We start from the raw sequence: 22,640 nt of genomic DNA, 5'->3' as shown, positions 1-22,640 counted from the left end.
CATCCTTTCAAGCACACCCTTCTCATTAACCCGTGGTGAGTTATTAACCATGTTCGATTAAGAAAAGTTTTTATATGTAAGATGGCTAAATAAAGAGCAAAATTATTGATTATTATTATATTATTATTTGTGCCCTGGTCTTATAAGAGCTCTTTGTCACTTCCCACGAGCCAGGTTGTGACAAAAACTCACACTCATTCTGAAGTTTAATAAATGTATCATATAATGTGTGTGTGGCAGGCTTACAATGATGGCGAAAAACAACATTTGAGTGTGGGCTGACCCTGGTGCTAGAGGGGGTACGCAGCTGGAGGTTGAATGTTTGAAGGGGTACAGGACTATAAAAAGTTTGGAAACCACTGCTATATACATTTTACAGACACCATTTATTTTACAATAGTTCTATTTTGTCTGATTTTAGTCCAGGCCTCCACCTCTAACCTCCACCATCTATTTCTGATGTCCATCCAGTTTGATTTCTATTTGCCATATATTTTTAACTGTGCTATTGTACAAAGGTTCTGAACCTATATTAATATCTTCTTAGCAAAGAGCAATTTCTCAAGCAAGAATTGTGCTAGGATTGCTTGGGAGTGGTCTAAGTAGGGAGGGGGAAACTTAAAACCAGCTGTTTTTAGCAGAGAGGTTTGGAAGTCTTTCTTATTGGTGCATTAACTAATTTACCCCCTGGTGATGGCAACAGGCAGGCCAAACTCAGGCAGGCCAAAACTCTTTACAAACAGCTCTTACGCTAAAAGGGAATTATAATCATTTTCAAAGTATTATTCCAACCTTATAGTGTGGAAATATATAAAACACAGGATAATCTTTTCTTTGACTGCACTGGGCATTTAACATCATCAAGCAAGTAACACGGTGGCAATCCAGTACAACAGTGTTAGAGGTCTGGAGAGAGGATGATGAGGATCATGATAAAGATGATCAGTGGCACTGCTCTGACTAACCTGGGATGGGTCCCATCGGAAGTGTGTGTGTGTTCTTGCAGATTATGATGAAATTAGAATGATTATGTGCGTGTGTGTGAGTGACTAACTAATGTTGCAATACCAAGACTGACTCCTGTCTACCTTTCACTCTTAAAGATGTGCTCCAGAACTTTGGCAACTACTAAGTATTTTTGAATCCTCCCGCTTTGGGCTGGATATGTCAATGTGTAGTTCATACATGCATAATCGATGGAAAGAAATACCTCAATTAGCCATTAAATCCCTAGTTTGAAAGCAACTTTTCCGGAAGCTGTGCTGTGCCATTTCCCCCCCACGTGGGCCAGCCCCCTAGCAATTTGAGGTCAACCAATGAACTTCGGCCCCTCGCCATATGAGTGACAGCTAGCAAGATGCACATGATGCACACACAACAGAGCGAGAGAAAGAGAGCAATGACGTGGTGCACATATGTAATTTAGGCAATTTTTGGGGACCACTTTTGGCTCGTGAGTGTTGCTTTCAGAACTACTGGCTAAAGTATACAAAAGTACCAGAGAATTCCAATGTCTTTAGAGCAGTGTTAAAAAACTCTAGAGCACCAGAAAACTGCTATGTGCAGTTTTCTAGTAGTATGTGAATTACGTGCTGTAAAAGAAAATGACTACTTTGCCATGTTACAGTGTATTCAGACCCTTTGACTTTCTCCACATTACAGCCTTATTCTAAAATGTATTTAAAAAAAGTTTTCCTTCATCAATCTACACACAATAATGACAAAGCAAAAACAGGTCAAGATTTTACATAAGTATTCAGACCCTTTACTCAGTACTTTGATGAAGCACCTTTGGCAGCGATTACAGCCTCGAGTCTTCTTGGCTATGACACTACAAGCTTGGCACACCTGTATTTGGGGGGTTTCTCCCATTCTTCTCTGAAGATCCTCTCAAGCTCTGTCAGGTTGGATAGGGAGCTTCGCTGCACAGCTATTTTCAGGTCTCGCCATAGATGTTCGATCGGGTTCAAGTCCGGGCTCCGTTCATCTTTGCCTCGATCCTGACTAGTCTCCCAGTCTCTGACACTGAAAAACATCCCCATAGCATGATAATGCCAACGCCATGCTTCACCGTAGGGATGGTGGCAGGTTTCCTCCAGACGTGACGCTTGGCATTCAGGCCAAAGAGTTCAATCTTGGTTTCATCAGACCAGATAATCTTGTTTTTCATGGTCTGAGCGTCCTTTACATGCCTTTTGGCAAACTCCAGGCAGGCTGTCATGTGTCTTTTACTGAGGAGTGGCTTCAGTCTGGCCACTCTACCATAAAGGCCTGATTGGTGGAATGCTGCAGGGATTGTTGTCCTTCTGGAAGGTTCTCTCATCTCCACAGAGAAACTCTAGAACTTTGTCAGAGTGACCATTGGGTCACCTCCTTGACCAAGGCCTTCTCCCCCGATTGCTCAGTTTGGCCGGGTGGCCAACTCTAGGAAGAGTCTTGGGGGTTCCAAACATTTTCCATTTAAGAATGATTGAGGACTTCAATTGCTGCAGATATTTTTTGGTACCCTTCCCCAGATCTGTGCCTCGAGACAATCCTGTCTCAGAGCTCTACGGCCAATTCCTTCAACCTCATGGCTTGGTTTTTGCTCTGACATGCAGTCAACTGTGGGACCTTATATAGACAGGTGTGTGCCTTTCCAAATCATGTCCAAGCAATTGAATTTACCACAGGTGGACTCCAATCTAGTTGTAGAAACATCTCAAGGATGATCATTGGAAACAGGATGCAGATGAGCTCAATATTGAGTCTCATAGCAAAGGGTCTGAATCCTTATGTAAATAAGGTATTTGTTTTTTTATTTATGTGCAAAAAATTATACAAACTTGTTTTCACATTGACATTACCAGGTATTGAGTGTAAATTGATGAGGGGGGAAAAATTGTTAACTTATTTTAGAATAAGGCTGTGAAGTAAAATGTAGAAAAGGGTCTGAATACTTTCCAGAAGAGAATGGAGTCAGCCTAGAGGTTTTAAAAAACATTTATTGTTATTTTTTTCACGTTAATAGAGGCATGTACTTCATTCACAAAATAGGAACAGGAAAAATTAAAATCAGACAAGAAAAATAGATAGGCTGACACCTTTTTTTTTTTACATTATCAATATATATATATATTACACACAGTACACTTTGTAAAACATGACATTGAAAAAAAGTATAGATCAAAGCTTGCAATAAGCAGAGTACAAATACATCTGCACTGTACATGCAGAAGACACATGGGTGTGGGTTAGTCAAATCATCCGCCCTAAAATATGACAAGAATGATCTGAATCTTCCTCCGTTTTGACAGGAGTCACTATTGTGGATTCAGGTATAATGGCGGGAACGGTTGATGGAGTCTTGTAGGGTCAAACTAAATGGATCTAGTTGTATAAATAATATGGCTGTTTTAACACCACAACCTCCCATCTATCCCCATAAACACATTTACAGCTGAGCTCCATGCTGAGCATTAGCCACATGTTATTTACACAGACTTGGATCAAAATCTAATGTAAAGGCCACGTATGTTTAATGAAGTGTATTCTCCCAGAATTAAAACAGAGCACTCCAATTAAAGTCAAACAACTAGCTCTTAGTCTCTGGGTCAAGTAGTTCAGAGTGTAGCTGTAAGTAAATCTATTAGGTAGAAAAAAGAGTGGCCATATGAAAAGAAACTGCATTTTAATTATGGGTTCTAGAACACAATGTGTAGAACACAGGGATAACTATTCAGAGATCCAGCAGAGTGAATTTATAAACCTTGGCCGGTAGCAACCTGACCTCAGTATAACCAAGGTCACCATTCTGAGTGAAATAATCCTGTCTCGGGTTCATTGGCTTATGAGGGAGGAGCTAAACAAACAATGACCGTCGCCAGGGTCAGGAGTTCAAACTAGAATGAAAGAACAACTAGAGGAGGTTCAAAAGGCCACACACTCAAAGGCCTCATTCCAAATTGGATCCCTTGCCCTTCAACCAAGAGCACTTGTCGAGATGCAAAAGGACTGGAGAGGTATAAGCAATATGGTGGTAGCTTTTCACCATATTGCTTATACCTGTCCAATCGTTCCAGAATTACACAAGAACCTAGAGGTAGGGGTTCCATAACTGTATAAAATATCATCATTATGCTTCTTTATTACATTCAGAACTTAAACCACAATACGCAATGACACACACCCCTAGGCCTACTACTAACATACCCCACACCTCTGGTCTGTAAACTTGTACATTGCTATGGCCAGGAGGAATCTACGGGGGATGTCCTATATCAATACCTTTATAACGGTTGTCTTCACGTTTGACTTCAACTGAGGATAAAACTGTAAAGTTTTGAAACGCTTTTCCATTTATCTAAAACCAGTTGAGGAAAATATGCCCCCCCCCCCCCCGCAGATTCTGTCCACCCCCGTCTCTGACACCTTCCAATCACAGCTGTTTTGACACATGGACACACTACACCACCACCTCACAGTTCACACAAACTGAGCCCCGAACACTTTCACATCACAGGGAATCTTACTGCATATGAAACATACTGGTCCACTTTAGACCTAAACTGTGAGGCACCTCGTTTTGGAGGAACAACAAGTACTGTACAACAGAAGGTCGCTAGACAGCTGAGAGTACTGCAGGGTGGCCAAACCTCAACAGGTAGGCACTGGGCACATATGGGTAAACCTTAAAAACATCAAGTCACAACGATAAGCAATTTAATTTGGTTTCCATGACACAGGCCAATGACGTGAGAGCAGAGATGTATCAAGCATAGAACTAGAATGACTAGAATACTAAAATGGACATTCCCATTCAATGGTCTATGATTCTAATTCTATGGCATCAGGTGTTGTAAACACTCCCAGTTCAGAGGTCAGAGCAGCTGATGGTCAGCCCTTTATTTGGCAATGAATGGTGACCTCGGGCTGATCTCAAATCACAGCCTATTCCCCATATAACACACAAGTTTAACCACAAACCCTACGTGGCTCTGGTCAAAAGTACACTATATGGAGAAATAGGGTGTAATTTCAGACACAGCCTTCGTAAAAGGGGATGTTCAAGGTTGTAGTCTCTGATGCGTTAAAATAATCATTGATCGACGTGTAATAACTTGACCATGAGCTAGAACTTGTTGAGGAGGAGCTTGAGGCTATACTGTATACTCTCACTTAACATACCCTTCAGCAGCTTGTGAATGAATGTAAACCAAACTATCAATCCATCCATCAACTAACATCTGAAGCTGATCCTTCTAGGCTGTTAGTTACAGCAAGCACCTGCCTGCACGCACGCACACACACCCTCTCTCTCTCTCTCTCTGTCCTAACAAATCTGCCTACATACCACACCCATGCAGGCACTCCCTCTTTCCCTCTCTTCACAAATCTGACTACACACACACACACACACACACACCCACCCACCCACCCACCCACTCAAGGACACAGCTTTCTTAATCTGTTTTTGGACATGAAGAATGCAGCACATGATGGAAATTAAAACTTAATCTTGAGAGTGCAAATGCGCCATGTTGTGTGATGACATGATCAAAACCCAGTTGGAGACCCCCCATTTCACTTTAAAATTGGTTTAGTCCAGCATCCCCTCCAATGGGTCTTCTTTGTATAGTCCAGGTTGTCTTTTAGGCACCCCTTGTAACATCCATCAATGGTACAAACCAAACACCCCTAAATTATTTGTAAACAAAATTTGGTTTCTTCCATGTAGTTTTATCAGTCTTGGTGATATCTTCCAGCTTCATAGCATCCGTTTTATAAACGTTGGGTGAAAAATCTGTACAAAATGATTATGTCCCAGTACTTCCCAGCTCAGATTTAGTCTTCCCCCAGTCCAGGTCCTTCCTCAGCCCTGGTCCATTTAACACCCAGTCTGTCAGCTTTTGGCACAGGCATTCTCCATTCTGAAGTGTGAAGACTGATTACTATTCCTGCCATCATCAAGTGATGCTGAGATCCATTAACAGTCCTGGGTGGACAATCGGGTCACAGTCAACTAAAATAAAAATATATGTTTACAGTAGGCTGTGCGTGGTTCTTCTGTGCAACTGCATAAATAGTTGTGTGTGTGTGTAACTTTCTGATGATTAAAAGACGAGGCTATATCTATGGTGATGCGTGAAAGGAGTCCGTTTCCATGGTTATGCTGAGTGTGACATTTTCGGAACTACAGGGACGCGTTGGGAGACTGTTTCCATGGTGCCAAAAAATAAAAATAAAACGGTGGTATACTTAAGGCATCATATTAGATGGCTGGTTTCTTCTCCTGAGAAGAGAGAGACAGAGAGATACATTTAGTTGATTTATTCTAGCCTCATAGAAGACAGATGTAGTCAGGGGCAGAACTCTGGTTGGCTCACCTTGTTATGACTCCCTCTCCATGATGATTGTGATGGTCTCACTCCCAGCTGTAACACACAGGTCAGAGGTCTTTATGACCAAAACTATCCATTAGCTACCATCAATACCATTCAGAGCAGAACCTACAGACCAATTGTGAGCGGATACCTACTGTCATTCTCCAGGTGTTCTGTGACGTTGTTGGCATGCTGCTCGTTGCCAAGGAGATGGTTCTGAGACTCGCTGAGAGGACTGGCCGGAACGTCTTCAATACTGGGAAGAAGATAATCCATTTAAAAACATCCGATTGATAATGCATTACCAAACATGTTTAGATTATATATCAATGTTTGTTGGCATTGATTGACCTATTGATCATATTTTATTACCTTTTATTGGCCTCTGGCTGCAAGCTGACTGTGGGCTGTTCTGGGTCAATGTTGACAAGCCGTGATGGGAACGTCAGTCCATCACCCTGACTGTATCACAACACATCACTCAGTATCACATCACACAGTATCACAACACACAGTACCACATCACTCAGTATCACATCACTCAGTATCACATCACACAGTATCACATCACTCAGTATCACATCACACAGTATCACATCACACAGTATCACATCACACAGTATCACATCACACAGTACCACATCACTCAGTATCACATCACACAGTATCACATCACACAGTATCACATCACACAGTACCACATCACACAGTATCACATCACACAGTACCACATCACACAGTATCACAACACATCACTCAGTATCACATCACACAGTATCACATCACACAGTATCACAACACACAGTACCACATCACACAGTACCACATCACACAGTATCACAACACATCACTCAGTATCACATCACACAGTATCACATCACACAGTATCACAACACACAGTATCACAACACACAGTATCACAACACACAGTATCACAACACATCACTCAGTATCACATCACACAGTATCACAACACACAGTATCACATCACATCACACAGTATCACATCACATCACACAGTATCACAACACACAGTATCACATCACACAGTATCACAACACACAGTATCACATCACACAGTATCACATCACACAGTATCACAACACACAGTATCACAACACACAGTATCACAACACACAGTATCACAACACACAGTATCACATCACACAGTATCACAACACACAGTATCACAACACACAGTATCACAACACACAGTATCACAACACACAGTATCACAACACACAGTATCACAACACACAGTATCACATCACACAGTATCACATCACACAGTATCACAACACACAGTATCACATCACACAGTGAGAGAGGAGAAAGAAGATAAGAGAAACTCTGGGTTAGAGACTGGAACTCTGGGTTAGAGACATCCCTCACACTAACCTGGTGAAGATGGGTAGCAGCCAGAACTTCTTCTCGTCTCCAAACACCTGGGCGATGTTCTTCCCAAAGCCCAGAGAGAAACCGTTCTTATCAGAACCTGTCCTGAACACTGGAGCCCTGAACGCCTCTGAGGGAGGGAGAGAGGGGAGGTAGAGGGAGAGGGAGAGAGAGGGGAGGTAGAGGGAGAGAGAGGGGAGGTAGAGGGAGAGAGAGGGGAGGTAGAGGTAGATAGATGGTGAGTGAGAGAAAGAGGGGGGGAGAGGGTGAGTGAGTGAGCGTCTGAGGAGCGAGTGAGTGTATGTGTGTGTGTTGAGGGACTGTGCGTGAGTTATTTCTATTTTAACCTTTACTTAACTTGGCAAGTAAAGTTAAGAACAAATTATTATTTACAATGACGGCCTACCCCAGCCAAACCCGGACGACGCTAGGCCAATTGTGTGCCGCCCTATGGGACTTCCAATCCCGGCCGGTTGTGATATAGCCTGGAATCGAACCAGGGTCTGTAGTGACGTCGCTAGCATTGAGATGCAGTGCCTTAGACCGCTGCGCCACTTGGGAGCCCTTAAAAAAGGAGTGCGTGTGGGACTGTGTGTGTGTTACCTATGGTGGACCTGTTCTTCCCTACGAGCCACAGGTGGTAGCTGAAGAGGGAGAGAATGCTGATGCAGAACATGGCCGCCACAAAAAAGAGAAACAAGACATGGAATTTGGCGTGAGTGTCTGGCAGCTCATTCTGGGGAGGAGAGGAGGAGAAGAGAAAAAGAGAGAGAGGGAGAGTCAATGTCAAAAACCACATGGAGGGAGGGGTGGGGGTGAGAGAGAGGGGGAGAGGCGGGGTGCTTTGATAACCATGTCAACACAACAAAACACAGCACACACACGACGCCATCACATAACATCCACAGGTGCACTTCATGCCCTGCAACAGCTACACTAAGGCTCTGGAGGCTGGGTTACCTTGGGGCAGTTCTCTGCCGATTTCCTCCGGCAAAGCTTTAGTACAAACAGAGACAAGACTGTTAGACACAAGAAGAGGTCAGACGGAGGGAGGGAAAGGTAGAGATTGAGGGGGAGGTGGTGAAGTGTTGGAAAAGGGTTCAGGGATCAAATAGGAGTCACCTGGGGTGAAAGAAAACGAGGTGGAAGAAAGAGAGGTGTGTTAAAAGAGGACAGAGGAGCAGGCAGAGTCAGGGCTGGTGAGATGACATGGACAGGAGGACATGGTAGAAATGAACAGAGGGAGAGGAGTGGGGTAGACAGAACAGAGAACAATAATAATGTCTGTGTGAGGGAAAGAGGGGGGTCAGAGGGAGAGCAAAATGTGAAAAGCTGGGAGGGAGGCCAACTAAGAAAACAAGGAGCAGAAGGTGGGAAGAGGAAGGACAAAAGAAAGAAAGCAAGCTGCATAACAGTGAAGCAGTACAGCTGTGAGGCTGAGGTGAGGTGTTACGCAGCAGGATGTGGGACAATCCAAGCGGTTACAACAAACACAAATAGTAGCATTTAACACACACACACTCACTCACACACCACTGTCATCCACACACAGACTGTAGCATTTCATACACTATCTTACATGTGGGAAAAAGCACGCACACACACCAACATCTGCAGCACTGAATGAATGTATGGGTGGGTGGGAAATAACAAGACCAAAGCAGTGGATGCCAGAACAGATGCAGGCTGCAGTGAATGTGAGACCATTACTCACTGTCCAGAACTTGATGAAATACTGCAGTACGGTGGCTGCAATGAACAAACAGTACACCAGAGAGTAGCACAGGAACAGAATAAAGAACTTGTAGTTGGAGAATCCCACACAGTTGTTCACCCTGAGAGAGAGAGAGAGAGAGAGAGAGAAAGTAAGTTGAGTTATGATCAGACTTCCTCTGAACATTAGAATACTATGATCTACTGTGGATGTGAGGAAACAGACAACATACCAGGGGCAATGATGGTCCATCTTCAGCACACACCTAATACATGGAAGAAGAGAGAAGAGAAAGAAGAATGAAAAAAACTAACATTCTGAATCAGGCCATTCAACAGGAAAAGCAAGACGAAGAGAGAGGAGAGGAGACAGGAAATAGCAGACTCACATGTCGCAGGCAGAACAGTGGTGGCAGCGGTCTGGTTTAATCACCTGACACCGGTCACAGTAGCGGATCGCTGTACACAACACATCAATCCAACTGATAAGCTACACACTCAACGGCCAGGGCTGGATCAATCAACTGGGAGAGAGGCACAGACAGACTCACACACAAACATAGATACACAAGAAAAGACAGATAGAGACAGACCTCCAGCCCCGGTGCGTGTGTAGAGGGGCAGGTTAGCAGCAGCCCTCCACAGGATCTCCTGCTGCGACTCTGGTCTCTCCTCCTTCACATACTGCTCCTTCTCTGCCTTAGGCAAGCAGAACTAACAGGAGAGAAAGATGGCAGCGAGAGAGAGAGAGAGAGAGAGAGAGAGAGGAGACATAAACAAAACAGACACAGGAAAATAACTTCAATTATGGTTAGTCCCTTAGCAACATTGTCCATCCACCTGTGTCATTGGAATAAATCTACTCATAGACATCTATCCAGTGGAGCTGTGAGTTACAGCATTGTGGATGTTTCAGGGCAGGTATCTAAAAAGGCAGGGTACCTCTTTGGAGGGGTTGGCTGGCCTGGTGAAGATGGTCTTCCAGTAGGACCACACAAACATGACGAAGGACAGATGGAAGAACACCATGTAGATGACTGTAAGAGACACAGACAGAGTCAGAGAGTCAGAGACACATTCACACCTGGCTTCAACATAGCAGGTGTTCAGTAAAAGCCAATCAAACAGTAGAAATCAATCCCATCCAATAGCCACTACTTACTCTTTTCTGCTATGCTGGGGATGGTGACTGCAGGGCGGAAGGAGATAAAATAAATGTCAAGTTTGCATCTGGTGTATGTTGTGGGTGTCAGACATACTGTATGCAGCTAGCAACAACAAGACACATTCCTGTGGACATTGTTGAATGGCTCATTATTTTTCTTGCATTCCTGGCAAGCTTTCACCTGTCCAGTTCTTGGCCATCAATGCACAGGAAGGAGAGGGCAGCCACGCCCACTTGAAACGAATAATAAGCATTCTCTATCTTTGCTTCTTCGTCTTTTACTTAGGTACATTGTTGCAGGTAGAAAATAATGTGAACAGTTCTCTACATCTGTCAAGATGTCGACAGAATAACAGATAACTGAGGTTGGTAGGCTATCGTTGTACTAATGTATGATAGCTTTTAATGAAGTGCTAAAATTGAACAGTTTAATTCGCTAGCTCGCTAACGGGTAGCTAACAGAGACAGATTATTTGGCTAGCTATAGCGCTACATTGGCAGGATCAAACTAGCTAACTAGCCAAGCCTTTGTTATCTAGCAGCAGTCGCTCCATTCACTTCCTGTGACCAGCTAACGTTAGCTAGCTAGCACAAATATCAACCATAAGACAACGACACTCGCAGTGAAAAGCATTTTTTTGTGATACTTACAAATGCAGAGCTCTACGACGTACGCATAGTAAGACCAACATACGACTAGGGCGATAAAAATCACAGGTATCCAAGCTAAGCCCCGTTGACAGCATCTCAATACGTGGGTGGGCGCCATCTTTACTCTTCCACCAAACCGAAGGGAGTGTTTGCGTGACGTCACGTACCAAACTCCCATGTGCAATTCCCTTCGTCTCCCGGTAGAGTGCGCAAGTGTCCCACACTTGCAAGTGTAGTCCTATTAGCAAAGCTGGCCTGTACAGCCAACTAGTTGTTTTCCCGCCCCTAAAGTGGGGCTGTAGTGGAGCAGGTTGAGAGCTTCAAGTTCCTTGGTGTCCACATCAACAATAAACTATCGTGGCCCAAACACAACAAGACAGTCATGAAGAGGGCACGTCAAAGCCTATTCCCCTCAGGAGACTTGGCATGGGTCCTCAGACCCTCAAAAAGTTCTACAGCTGCACCATCGAGAGCATCCTGACTGATTGCATCACTGCCTGGTATGGCAACTGCTCGGTCTCCGACTTCAAGGCACTGCGGAGGGTAGTGCGTACGGCCCAGTACCTCACTGGGGCCAAGTTTCCTGCCATCCAGGACCTCTATACCAGGCGGTGTCAGAGGAAGGCCCTAAAAATTGTCAAAGACTCCAGCCATAGACTGTTCTCTCTGCTACCGCACGGCAAGCGATACCGGAGCGCCAAGTCAAGGTCCAAAAGGCTTCTTAACAGATCCTACCCCAAGCGATAAGAATCCTGAACAGCTAATCAAAATGCTACCCAGACTATTTGTATTGTCCACCCTCCCCCTCCCACTCTTTTACGATGCTGCTACTCTTTGTTTACTATCTATGCATAGTCACTTTAACTCTACCTACATGTACATATTACCTCAATTACCTTGACTAACCGGTGCCCCCGCACATTTACTCTGTACCGGTACCCCCTGTATATAGCCTCGCTATTGTTATTTTACTGCTGCTCTAATTATTTGTTACTTTTATTTTTTTACTTAACACTAATTTTTCTTAAAACTTCATTGTTGGTTAAGGGCTTGTAAGTAAGCATTTCACGGTAAGGTCTACACCTGTTGTATACGGAGCATGTGACAAATACATTTGATTTGATTTCAACAGAGCGACAAATGTTTATTTTATTGTAGGCTATATCATTCGATTAAATGGCTTCTTATGGTAGTTGTATCTATATTTAAGTGACTGCAGAAGTGTGTGTGCCTGTATGTGTGTTTTACAAGCAGGAACATTACTGAACCTGCCATGAGTACCCCTATTATTTTCTGATTCCTAAAAAGTAAGTTCTATTCACTCACTGTAATACGCTTTGGATTACAGTTAAATTATATGACAATATCCCTTTTATTGCAAAAAGTAATAACTTTCTCCATGTAGCCTACCTACAGTTGAAGTTGGAAGTTTACATACACCATAGCCAAATACATTTAAACTCAGTTTTTCACAATTCCTGACATTTAATCCTAGTAAAAATTCCCTATTTTAGGTCAGTTAGGATCACCACTTTATTTTAAGAATGTGAAATGTCAGAATAATAGTAGAGAGAATGATTTATTTCAGCTTTTATTTCTTTCATCACATTCCCAGTGGGTCAGAAGTTTACATACACTCAATTAGTATTTTGTAGCATTGCCTTTAAATTGTTTAACTTGGGTCAAATGTTTCGGGTAGCCTTCTACAAGCTTCCCACAACAAGTTGGGTGAATTTTGGCCCATTCCTCCTGACAGAGTAACTTAGTCAGGTTTGTAGGTCTCCTTGCTCGCACACGCTTTTTCAGTTCTGCCCACAAATTTTCTATAGGATTGAGGTCAGGGCTTTGTGATGGCCACTCCAATACCTTGACTTTGTTGTCCTTAAGCCATTTTGCCACAACTTTGGAAGTATGCTTGAGGTCATTGTCCATTTGGAAGACCCATTTGCGACCAAGCTTTAACTTCCTGACTGATGTCTTGGGATGTTGCTTCAATATAGCCACATAATTTTCCATCCTCATGATGCCATCAATTTTATGAAGTGCACTAGTCCCTCCTGCAGCAAAGCACCCCCACAACATGATGCTGCCACCCCCGTGCTTCACGGTTGGGATGGTGTTCTTCGGCTTGCAAGCCTCCCCCTTTTTTTTTCTAAGGTCTTGGCTGATTTCTTTTGATTTTCCCATGATGTCAAGCAAAGAGGCACTGAGTTTTAAGGTAGGCCTTGAAATACATCCACAGGTACACCTCCAATTGACTCAAATTATGTCAATTAGACTATCAGAAGCTTCTAACGCCATGACATAATTTTCTGGAATTTTCCAAGCTGTTTAAAGGCACAGTCAACTTAGTGTATGTAAACTTCTGACCAACTGGAATTGTGATACAGTGAAATAATCTGTCCGTAAACAATTGTTGGAAAAATGACTTGTGTCATGCACAATGTAGATGTCCTACCCGACTTGCCAAAACTATAGTTTGTTTCCGGTCACAACTTGCAGACTTGTTTACGCTGCTGTGCGTTTTTGTTGCCGATCTTACTTTGATACCTGACGGTTTTTTACTTTTTCATTACCGTATATTTTTACTTTTTCCCTCACTCAACTTTTTTCATTCAACTTTTTCACCCCGGAGGTTTTATCTGGACATGGTTCGTCAGGACTTCAAACAGCCGAAGCTAAGTAACATTAACATGATGCCTTCTAATTGCAGTCGTTGTACTTATAATATACAGGAGAACGATCGCCTTACGGCAAGGATAGCTGTGCTGCAAGCCCAGCTTCAGACGCGATCGTTAGGCAAGGGTAATTTCAGTGTAGGAAAGGATGAAACAGCGTCTGTGCCACCAGTAAGTACAGATAGTAACGTTAGTATAAACCCCCTCGCACGGTCCCCGCAGCCGGACATCTTTCTCATGGCTTCTGGAGGGAAACGCTGTAGGAATGCTCAACCGGTGTCGCTTATTCAGCCGACAGAAACTTTCAACCGGTTCTCCCCATTAAGCGAGTCGGAGTCGGAGGCCGAGACTTCTCTGGTCTCTACTCCTCCCGTTGTGGGGTCTGAGACGCCGACGGCTCCCACCATTAGCTCTGACAAATTGAAAACCCTAGTCATTGGCGACTCCATTACCCGCAGTATTAGACTTAAAACTAATCATCCAGCGATCATACACTGTTTACCAGGGGGCAGGGCTACCGACGTTAAGGCTAATCTAAAGACGGTGCTGGCTAAAGCTAAAACTGGCGAGTGTAGAGAGTATAGAGATATTGTTATCCACGTCGGCACCAACGATGTTAGGATGAAACAGTCAGAGGTCACCAAGCGCAACATAGCTTCAGCGTGTAAATCAGCTAGAAAGATGTGTCGGCATCGATTAATTGTCTCTGGCCCCCTCCCAGTTAGGGGGAGTGATGAGCTCTACAGCAGAGTCTCACAACTCAATCGCTGGTTGAAAACTGTTTTCTGCCCCTCCCAAAAGATAGAATTTGTAGATAATTGGCCCTCTTTCTGGGACTCACCCACAAACAGGACCAAGCCTGGCCTGTTGAGGAGTGACGGACTCCATCCTAGCTGGAGGGGTGCTCTCATCTTATCTACGAACATAGACAGGGCTCTAACTCCTCTAGCTCCACAATGAAATAGGGTGCAGGCCAGGCAGCAGGCTGTTAGCCAGCCTGCCAGCTTAGTGGAGTCTGCCACTAGCACAGTCAGTGTAGTCAGCTCAGCTTTCCCCATTGAGACCGTGTCTGTGCCTCGATCTAGGTTGGGCAAAATTAAAAATGGCGGTGTTCGCTTTAGCAATCTCACTAGTATAAAGACCTCCTCCATTCCTGCCATTATTGAAAGAGATTGTGATACCTCACATCTCAAAATTGGGTTACTTAATGTTAGATCCCTCACTTCCAAGGCAGTTATAGTCAATGAACTAATCACTGATAATAATCTTGATGTGATTGGCCTGACTGAAACATGGCTTAAGCCTGATGAATTTACTGTGTTAAATGAGGCCTCACCCCCAGGTTACATTAGTGACCATACCCCCCGTGCATCCGGCAAAGGCGGAGGTGTTGCTAACATTTACGATAGCAAATTTCAATTTACAAAAAAAAAACCAACAATGACGTTTTCGTCTTTTGAGCTTCTAGTCATGAAATCTATGCAGCCTACTCACTCACTTTTTATAGCTACTGTTTATAGGCCTCCTGGGCCATATGCAGTGTTCCTCACTGAGTTCCCTGAATTCCTATCGGATCTTGTAGTCATAGCAGATAATATTCTAATTTTTGGTGACTTTAACATTCACATGGAAAAGTCCACAGACCCACTCCAAAAGGCTTTCGGAGCCATCATCGACTCAGTGGGTTTTGTCCAACATGTCTCTGGACCTACTCACTGCCACAGTCATACTCTGGACCTAGTTTTGTCCCATGGAATAAATGTTGTGGATCTAAATGTTTTTCCTCATAATCCTGGACTATCGGACCACCATTTTATTACGTTTGCAATTGCAACAAATAATCTGCTCAGACCCCAACCAAGGAGCATTAAAAGTCGTGCTATAAATTCTCAGACAACCCAAAGATTCCTTGATGCCCTTCCAGACTGCCTCTGCCTACCCAAGGACGTCAGAGGACAAAAATCAGTTAACCACCTAACCGAGGAACTCAATTTAACCTTGCGCAATACCCTAGATGCAGTTGCACCCCTAAAAACTAAAAACATCTGTCATAAGAAACTAGCTCCGTGATATACAAAAATACACGAGCTCTGAAGCAAGCTTCCAGAAAATTGGAACGGAAATGGCGCCACACCAAACTGGAAGTCTTCCGACTAGCTTGGAAAGACAGTACCGTGCAGTATCGAAGAGCCCTTACTGCTGCTCGATCATCCTATTTTTCCAACTTAATTGAGGAAAATAAGAACAATCCGAAATTTCTTTTTGATACTGTCGCAAAGCTAACTAAAAAGCAGCCTTCGCAAATGGAGGATGGCTTTCACTTCAGCAGTAATAAATTTATGAACTTCTTTGAGGAAAAGATCATGATCATTAGAAAGCAAATTACAGACTCCTCTTTAAATCTGGGTATTCCTCCAAAGCTCCATTGTCCTGAGTCTGCACAACTCTGCCAGGACCTAGGATCAAGGGAGATACTAAAGTGTTTTAGTACTATATCTCTTGACGCAATGATGAAAATAATCATGGCCTCCAAACCATGAAGCTGCATACTGGACCCTATTCCAACTAAACTACTGAAAGAGCTGCTTCCTGTGCTTGGCCCTCCTATGTTGAACATAATAAACGGCTCTCTATCCACCGGATGTGTACCAAGCTCACTAAAAGTGGCAGTAATAAAGCCTCTCTTGAAAAAGCCGAATCTTGATCCAGAAATTATAAAAAACTATCGGCCTATATCGAATCTTCCATTCCTCTCCAAAATTTTAGAAAAAGCTGTTGCACAGCAACTGACTGCCTTCCTGAAGACAAACAATGTATACGAAACGCTTCAGTCTGGCTTTAGACCCCATCATAGCACTGAGACTGCACTTGTGAAGGTGGTAAATGACCTTTTAATGACGTCAGACCGAGGCTCTGCATCTGTCCTCGTGCTCCTAGATCTTAGTGCCGCTTTTGATACCATCGATCACCACATTCTTTTGGAGAGATTGGAAACCCAAATTGGTCTACATGGACAAGTTCTGGCCTGGTTTAGATCTTATCTGTCGGAAAGATATCAGTTTGTCTCTGTGAATGGTTTGTCCTCTGACAAATCAATTGTAAATTTCGGTGTTCCTCAAGGTTCCGTTTTAGGACCACTATTGTTTTCACTATATATTTTACCTCTTGGGGATGTCATTCGAAAACATAATGTTAAATTTCACTGCTATGCAGACGACACACAGCTGTACATTTCAATGAAACATGGTGAAGCCCCAAAATTGCCCTCGCTAGAAGCCTGTGTTTCAGACATAAAGAAGTGGATGGCTGCAAACTTTCTACTTTTAAACTCGGACAAAACAGAGATGCTTGTTCTAGGTCCCAAGAAACAAAGAGATCTTCTGTTGAATCTGACAATTAATCTGGATGGTTGTACAGTCGTCTCAAATAAAACTGTGAAGGACCTCGGCGTTACTCTGGACCCTGATCTCTCTTTTGAAGAACATATCAAGACTGTTTCAAGGACAGCTTTTTTCCATCTACGTAACATTGCAAAAATCAGAAATTTTCTGTCCAAAAATGACGCAGAAAAATTAATCCATGCTTTTGTTACTTCTAGGCTGGACTACTGCAATGCTCTACTTTCCGGCTACCCGGATAAAGCACTAAATAAACTTCAGTTAGTGCTAAATACGGCTGCTAGAATCCTGACTAGAACCAAAAAATTTGATCATATTACTCCAGTGTTAGCCTCCCTACACTGGCTTCCTGTTAAGGCAAGGGCTGATTTCAAGGTTTTACTGCTAACCTACAAAGCATTACATGGGCTTGCTCCTACCTATCTTTCCGATTTGGTCCTGCCGTACATACCTACACGTACGCTACGGTCACAAGACGCAGGCCTCCTAATTGTCCCTAGAATTTCTAAGCAAACGGCTGGAGGTAGGGCTTTCTCCTATAGAGCTCCATTTTTATGGAATGGTCTGCCTACCAATGTGAGAGACGCAGACTCAGTCTCAACCTTTAAGTCTTTACTGAAGACTTATCTCTTCAGTAGGTCCTATGATTAAGTATAGTCTGGCCCAGGAGTGTGAAGGTGAACGGAAAGGCTGGAGCAACGAACCGCCCTTGCTGTCGCTGCCTTGCCGGTTCCCCTCTTTCCACTGGGATTCTCTGCCTCTAACCCTTTTACAGAGGCTGAGTCACTGGCCTACTGGTGTTCTTCCATGCCGTCCATGGGAGGGGTGCGTCACTTGAGTGGGTTGAGTCACTGACGTGGTCTTCCTGTCTGGGTTGGCGCCCCCCCCCCCCCCTTGGGTTGTGCCATGGCGGAGATCGTTGTGGGCTATACTCGGCCTTGTCTTAGGACGGTAAGTTGGTGGTTGGAGACATCCCTCTAGTGGTGTGGGGGCTGTGCTTTGGCAAAGTGGGTGGGGTTATATCCTGCCTGTTTGGCCCTGTCCGGGGGTATCATCGGATGGGGCCACAGTGTCTTCTGATCCCTCCTGTCTCAGCCTCCAGTATTTATGCTGCAGTAGTTTATGTGTCGGGGGGCTAGGGTCAGTCTGTTACATCTGGAGTATTTCTCTTGTCTTATCCGGTGTCCTGTGTGTATTTAAATATGCTCTCTCTAATTCTCTCTTTCTCTCTTTCTGTCTTTCTCTCGGAGGACCTGAGCCCTAGGACCATGCCTCAGGACTACCTGGTATGATGACTCCTTGCTGTCCCCAGTCCACCTGGCCGTGCTGCTGCTCCAGTTTCAACTGTTCTGCCTGCGGCTATGGAACCCTGACCTGTTCACCGGACGTGCTTGTTGCACCCTCGACAACTACTATGATTATTATTATTTGACCATGCTGGTCATTTATGAACATTTTAACATTTTAACATTTTGACCATGTTCTGTTATAATATCCACCCTGCACAGCCAGAAGAGGACTGGCCACCCCTCATAGCCTGGTTCCTCTCTAGGTTTCTTCCTAGGTTTTTGGCCTTTCTAGGGAGTTTTTCCTAGGGAGTTTTTCCTAGCCACCGTGCTTCTTTCACATGCTTTGCTTGCTGTTTGGGGTTTTAGGCTGGGTTTCTGTACAGCACTTTGAGAATATCAGCTGATGTACGAAGGGCTATATAAAAATAAATTTGATTTGAAAATTTGATTTGATTTGTTAACAAGAAATTTGTGGAGTGGTTGAAAAATGAGTTTTAATGACTCCAACATAAGTGTATGTAAACCTCCGACTTCAACTGTACATAATGTCCTGAAATGCACTTTTCACATTCGTCGTCAGAGACATGCCATCATCCTATAAAGGCCTTCATGGGGAGGTTGTCTACTCATTGAAGGCCGAACTGAGCAGATCTACGGGATTACAAGCAAAGCCCAAGCTACTTTCAACTTTGTCTCAAACTGGGCTTCAACCCACTCCACGCCTGCTGATGCTCCAGGATGGCACCATGAGACTGAACCTCTACAACTGGATCCTGGACTTCCTGATGGGCCGGCCCCAGGTGGTAAGGGTAGGCAACAACACCCCTGGCTCGTTGAACCTCAACACAGGGGCCCCTCAGGGGTGTGTGCTTCGTCCCCTCCTGTACCCCCTGTTCACCCACAACTGCATGGCCATGCACAACTCCAACACCATCATCAAGTTTGCTGACGGCACGATGGTGGTAGGCCTGATTACAGACGGCGATGAGACAGCCTATATGGAGGTGTTCAGAGACTTAGCAGTGGGGTGCCAGTACAACAACCTCTCCATAAACATCAGTAAGACCAAGAGCTGATTGTGAGCTATCGGAGAAAGAGGGGTGAGCACGCCCCCATCCACATCAACAGGGCTGTAGTGGAGCGGGTCGAGAGCTTCAAGTTCCTTAGAATCCACATCACTAAGGTGTCATGACTGGCCTATGAGGACCAGGTTACAGTGGATCCGGTCTGCAGAGATATCTCTCCCGCAGAGGGGGAGAGGGTTGAAGGTGGGGGTTTTATGACGCCTAGTTTGGGTGTCTGGAATGTCTTTGTGCCTTATGAAGAGTTTACAACCCTGAACTAGAACATCAAATAAATGGACTCTGGGACATTATATTTCATCATCTGAATGGGTGGGAATAATGATGGATGGAATATGAAAATTAATGTTTATTTTACGATGTTATTAAAAGTTAAATGAAGACTTTATAACGAAAACATTGTAACTTGAAGAGTTTTCATAATGTGTATATGATGTTTACATACTTTACGTTGTGTAGAAAATATACAGATTAAAGAGAATGTTTTTGTGACGATAAGACACCCTAGGGAACCCAGAGAGCATGTCATAAAGATGGAAATGCCCCTTTTTACCTGAGGGTATAAAGCATGTGAGTTCAGAATTAACATACTAGACTAGAAGACCAGGCGCTGCAGCCAAGGTTTACGATTAGTCACGACCCCGAAACGCAACACGAGGTTGAAGAAGACAAAGGAACCTCTTAACAATCAATGCTACGGTTGAGTAGCTGTCTTAAGTACTGTATCTAAGAAGGTGAATTCAAGCAAGCAGTTATTCTCTTCAAGTCATCGTTTGTCTACACTGCTCTCATTTCCATGCTGGAATCATCTACACAGCTGATTAGCAGTCCTGAGAAGACCACTCTTACAGAACGAGTGCAAGGAAACAGACACCTAAGAGAAAGGACATTGTGACATCTTGTGGACAATCAGAGACTTACACCCGAGGACGAAAGACCAGGCCATCCGAAGATATCCAACAGAGACCTTCTACACGTAAATACATGCATTACACTTCTTACCCATAAAAGCGGCAGTTCGGGGGAAGGTACTAGGGCTAAACAAAGCATGGTTTACAAATGTATCCAAGTGTAGCTTTTCTCTCTTGCTCTCTCTCTCTCTCTTTATTTAAATCTCCATCTTGTGTAACATGTGTCATATTGTGTTGGTCCGCTAGGGACCTGTTGTCATTGTATTAAGTTCTAATCAATAACCTAGACTGTGTGTGTATGTGTATCTTATGTTATCATTTAGCTTGTAAGTAAATAAAAAATCAACTCAATTTGTGTGGTACGGAATGATTAGTGAGACCCGGGTTTGTGCAGATTTAAAGGAATATGTGACGTTCAGAATAACGCTGATATGAGGAAATGATTGACTGCTATGATATCGAGATTATGATATATTTTTGAGTTAATTTGGGAAACGGTAACTCATTAAACAAACGTTTCCCATGGTGCCCGAAGTTACTAATGAGTTAATTGTTACGTGATTAATTTAATGTCCTTAAAACAAGTCAAAATGAGGCTCAGTAGTGTGTGTGGCCTCCACACTGGAATCATGGGGAGCTCCCTACAATGCCTGGGCATGCTCCTGATGAGGTGGCGGATGGTCTCCTGAGGGATCTCCTCCCAGACCTGGACTAAAGCATCTGCCAACTCCTGGACAGTCTGTGGTGCAACGGGACGTTGGTGGATGGAGCGAGACATGATGTCCTAGATGTGCTCAATTGGATTCAGGTCTGGGGAACGGGCCAGTCCAGGCGGGCCATTCCATAGCATCAATGCCTTCCTCTTGCAGGAACTGCTGACACACTGAAGCCACATGAGGTCTAGCATTGTCTTGCATTAGGAGGAACCCAGGGCCAACCGCACCAGCATATGGTCTCACAAAGGGTCTGAGGATCTCATCTCGGTACCTAATGGCAGTCATGCTACCTCTGGCGAGCACATGGAGGGCTGTGCGGCCCCCCAAAGAAATGCCACCCCACACCATGACTGACCCACCGCCAAACCGGTCATGCTGGAGGATGTTGCAGGCAGCAGAACGTTCTCCACGGCGTCTCCAGACTCTGTCACGTCTGTCACATGTGCTCAGTGTGAACCTGCTTTCATCTGTGAAGAGCACAGGGCGCCAGTGGCGAATTTGCCAATCTTAGTGTTCTCTGGCAAATGCCAAACGTCCTGCACGGTGTTGGGCTGTAAGCACAACCCCCACCTGTGGACGTCGGGCCCTCATACCACCCTCATGGAGTTTGTTTCTGACCGTTTGAGCAGACACATGCACATTTGTGGCCTGCTGGAGGTAATTTTGCAGGGCTCTGGCAGTGCTCCTCCTGCTCCTCCTTGCACAAAGGCGGAGGTAGCGGTCCTGCTGCTGGGTTGTTGCCCTCCTACGGCCTCCTCCACGTCTCCTGATGTACTGGCCTGTCTCCTGGTAGCGCCTCCATGCTCTGGACACTACGCTGACAGACACAGCAAACCTTCTTGCCACAGCTCGCATTGATGTGCCATCCTGGATGAGCTGCACTACCTGAGCCACTTGTGTGGGTTGTAGACTCTGTCTCATGCTACCACTAGAGTGAAAGCACCGCTAGCATTCAAAAGTGACCAAAACATCAGCCAGGAAGCATAAGAACTGAGAAGTGGTCTGTGGTCACCACCTGCCGAACCACTCCTTTATTGGGGGTGTCTTGCTAATTGCCTATAATTTCCACCTGTTGTCTATTCCATTTGCACAACAGCATGTGAAATTTATTGTCAATCAGTGTTGCTTCCTAAGTGGACAGTTTGATTTCACAGAAGTGTGATTGACTTGGAGTTACATTGTGTTGTTTAAGTGTTCCCTTTATTTTTTTGAGCAGTATATATTTTTCTTAACGGTAGCTTTAGTGTAGATTAACTTCCAGTGTGATGTAATTGGTCAAC

General features: G+C 44.2%; 1 protein-coding gene across 3 annotated transcripts; it reads right to left on the bottom strand.

Moving 5' to 3' along the window:
• Positions 1-2,966: 2,966 nt before the first annotated feature.
• LOC106578454 (palmitoyltransferase ZDHHC20-B) lies at positions 2,967-11,442 on the bottom strand. 3 transcript variants are annotated; one of them, XR_001322458.3, is made up of 14 exons: positions 11,287-11,442; positions 10,633-10,659; positions 10,413-10,507; positions 10,064-10,184; positions 9,860-9,929; positions 9,704-9,736; positions 9,472-9,592; positions 8,718-8,753; positions 8,361-8,493; positions 7,761-7,887; positions 6,735-6,824; positions 6,518-6,618; positions 6,366-6,435; positions 2,967-6,271 (listed from the first exon to the last, which is right to left on the bottom strand). XR_001322458.3 is itself a non-coding variant. In XM_014157262.3 (14 exons), the coding sequence occupies exons 1-13, from the start codon at positions 11,402-11,404 to the stop codon at positions 6,370-6,372; spliced, it is 1,116 nt and encodes a 371-aa protein (XP_014012737.1). In that variant the 5' UTR covers positions 11,405-11,442; the 3' UTR covers positions 2,967-6,271; positions 6,366-6,369. The 3 variants fall into 3 exon arrangements, 2 of the variants coding, with proteins under 2 accessions (XP_014012737.1, XP_014012738.1); XM_014157262.3 differs by having other exon boundaries at positions 6,366-6,413; XM_014157263.3 differs by lacking the exon at positions 8,718-8,753 and having other exon boundaries at positions 6,366-6,413.
• Positions 11,443-22,640: the final 11,198 nt, after the last annotated feature.

This window comes from Salmo salar, chromosome 19, assembly GCF_965601325.2.
Source record: "Salmo salar chromosome 19, fSalSal1, whole genome shotgun sequence".
In the NCBI taxonomy this organism is placed as follows: Eukaryota; Metazoa; Chordata; class Actinopteri; order Salmoniformes; family Salmonidae; genus Salmo; species Salmo salar.
This window is presented reverse-complemented; position numbering and strand designations above follow the sequence as displayed.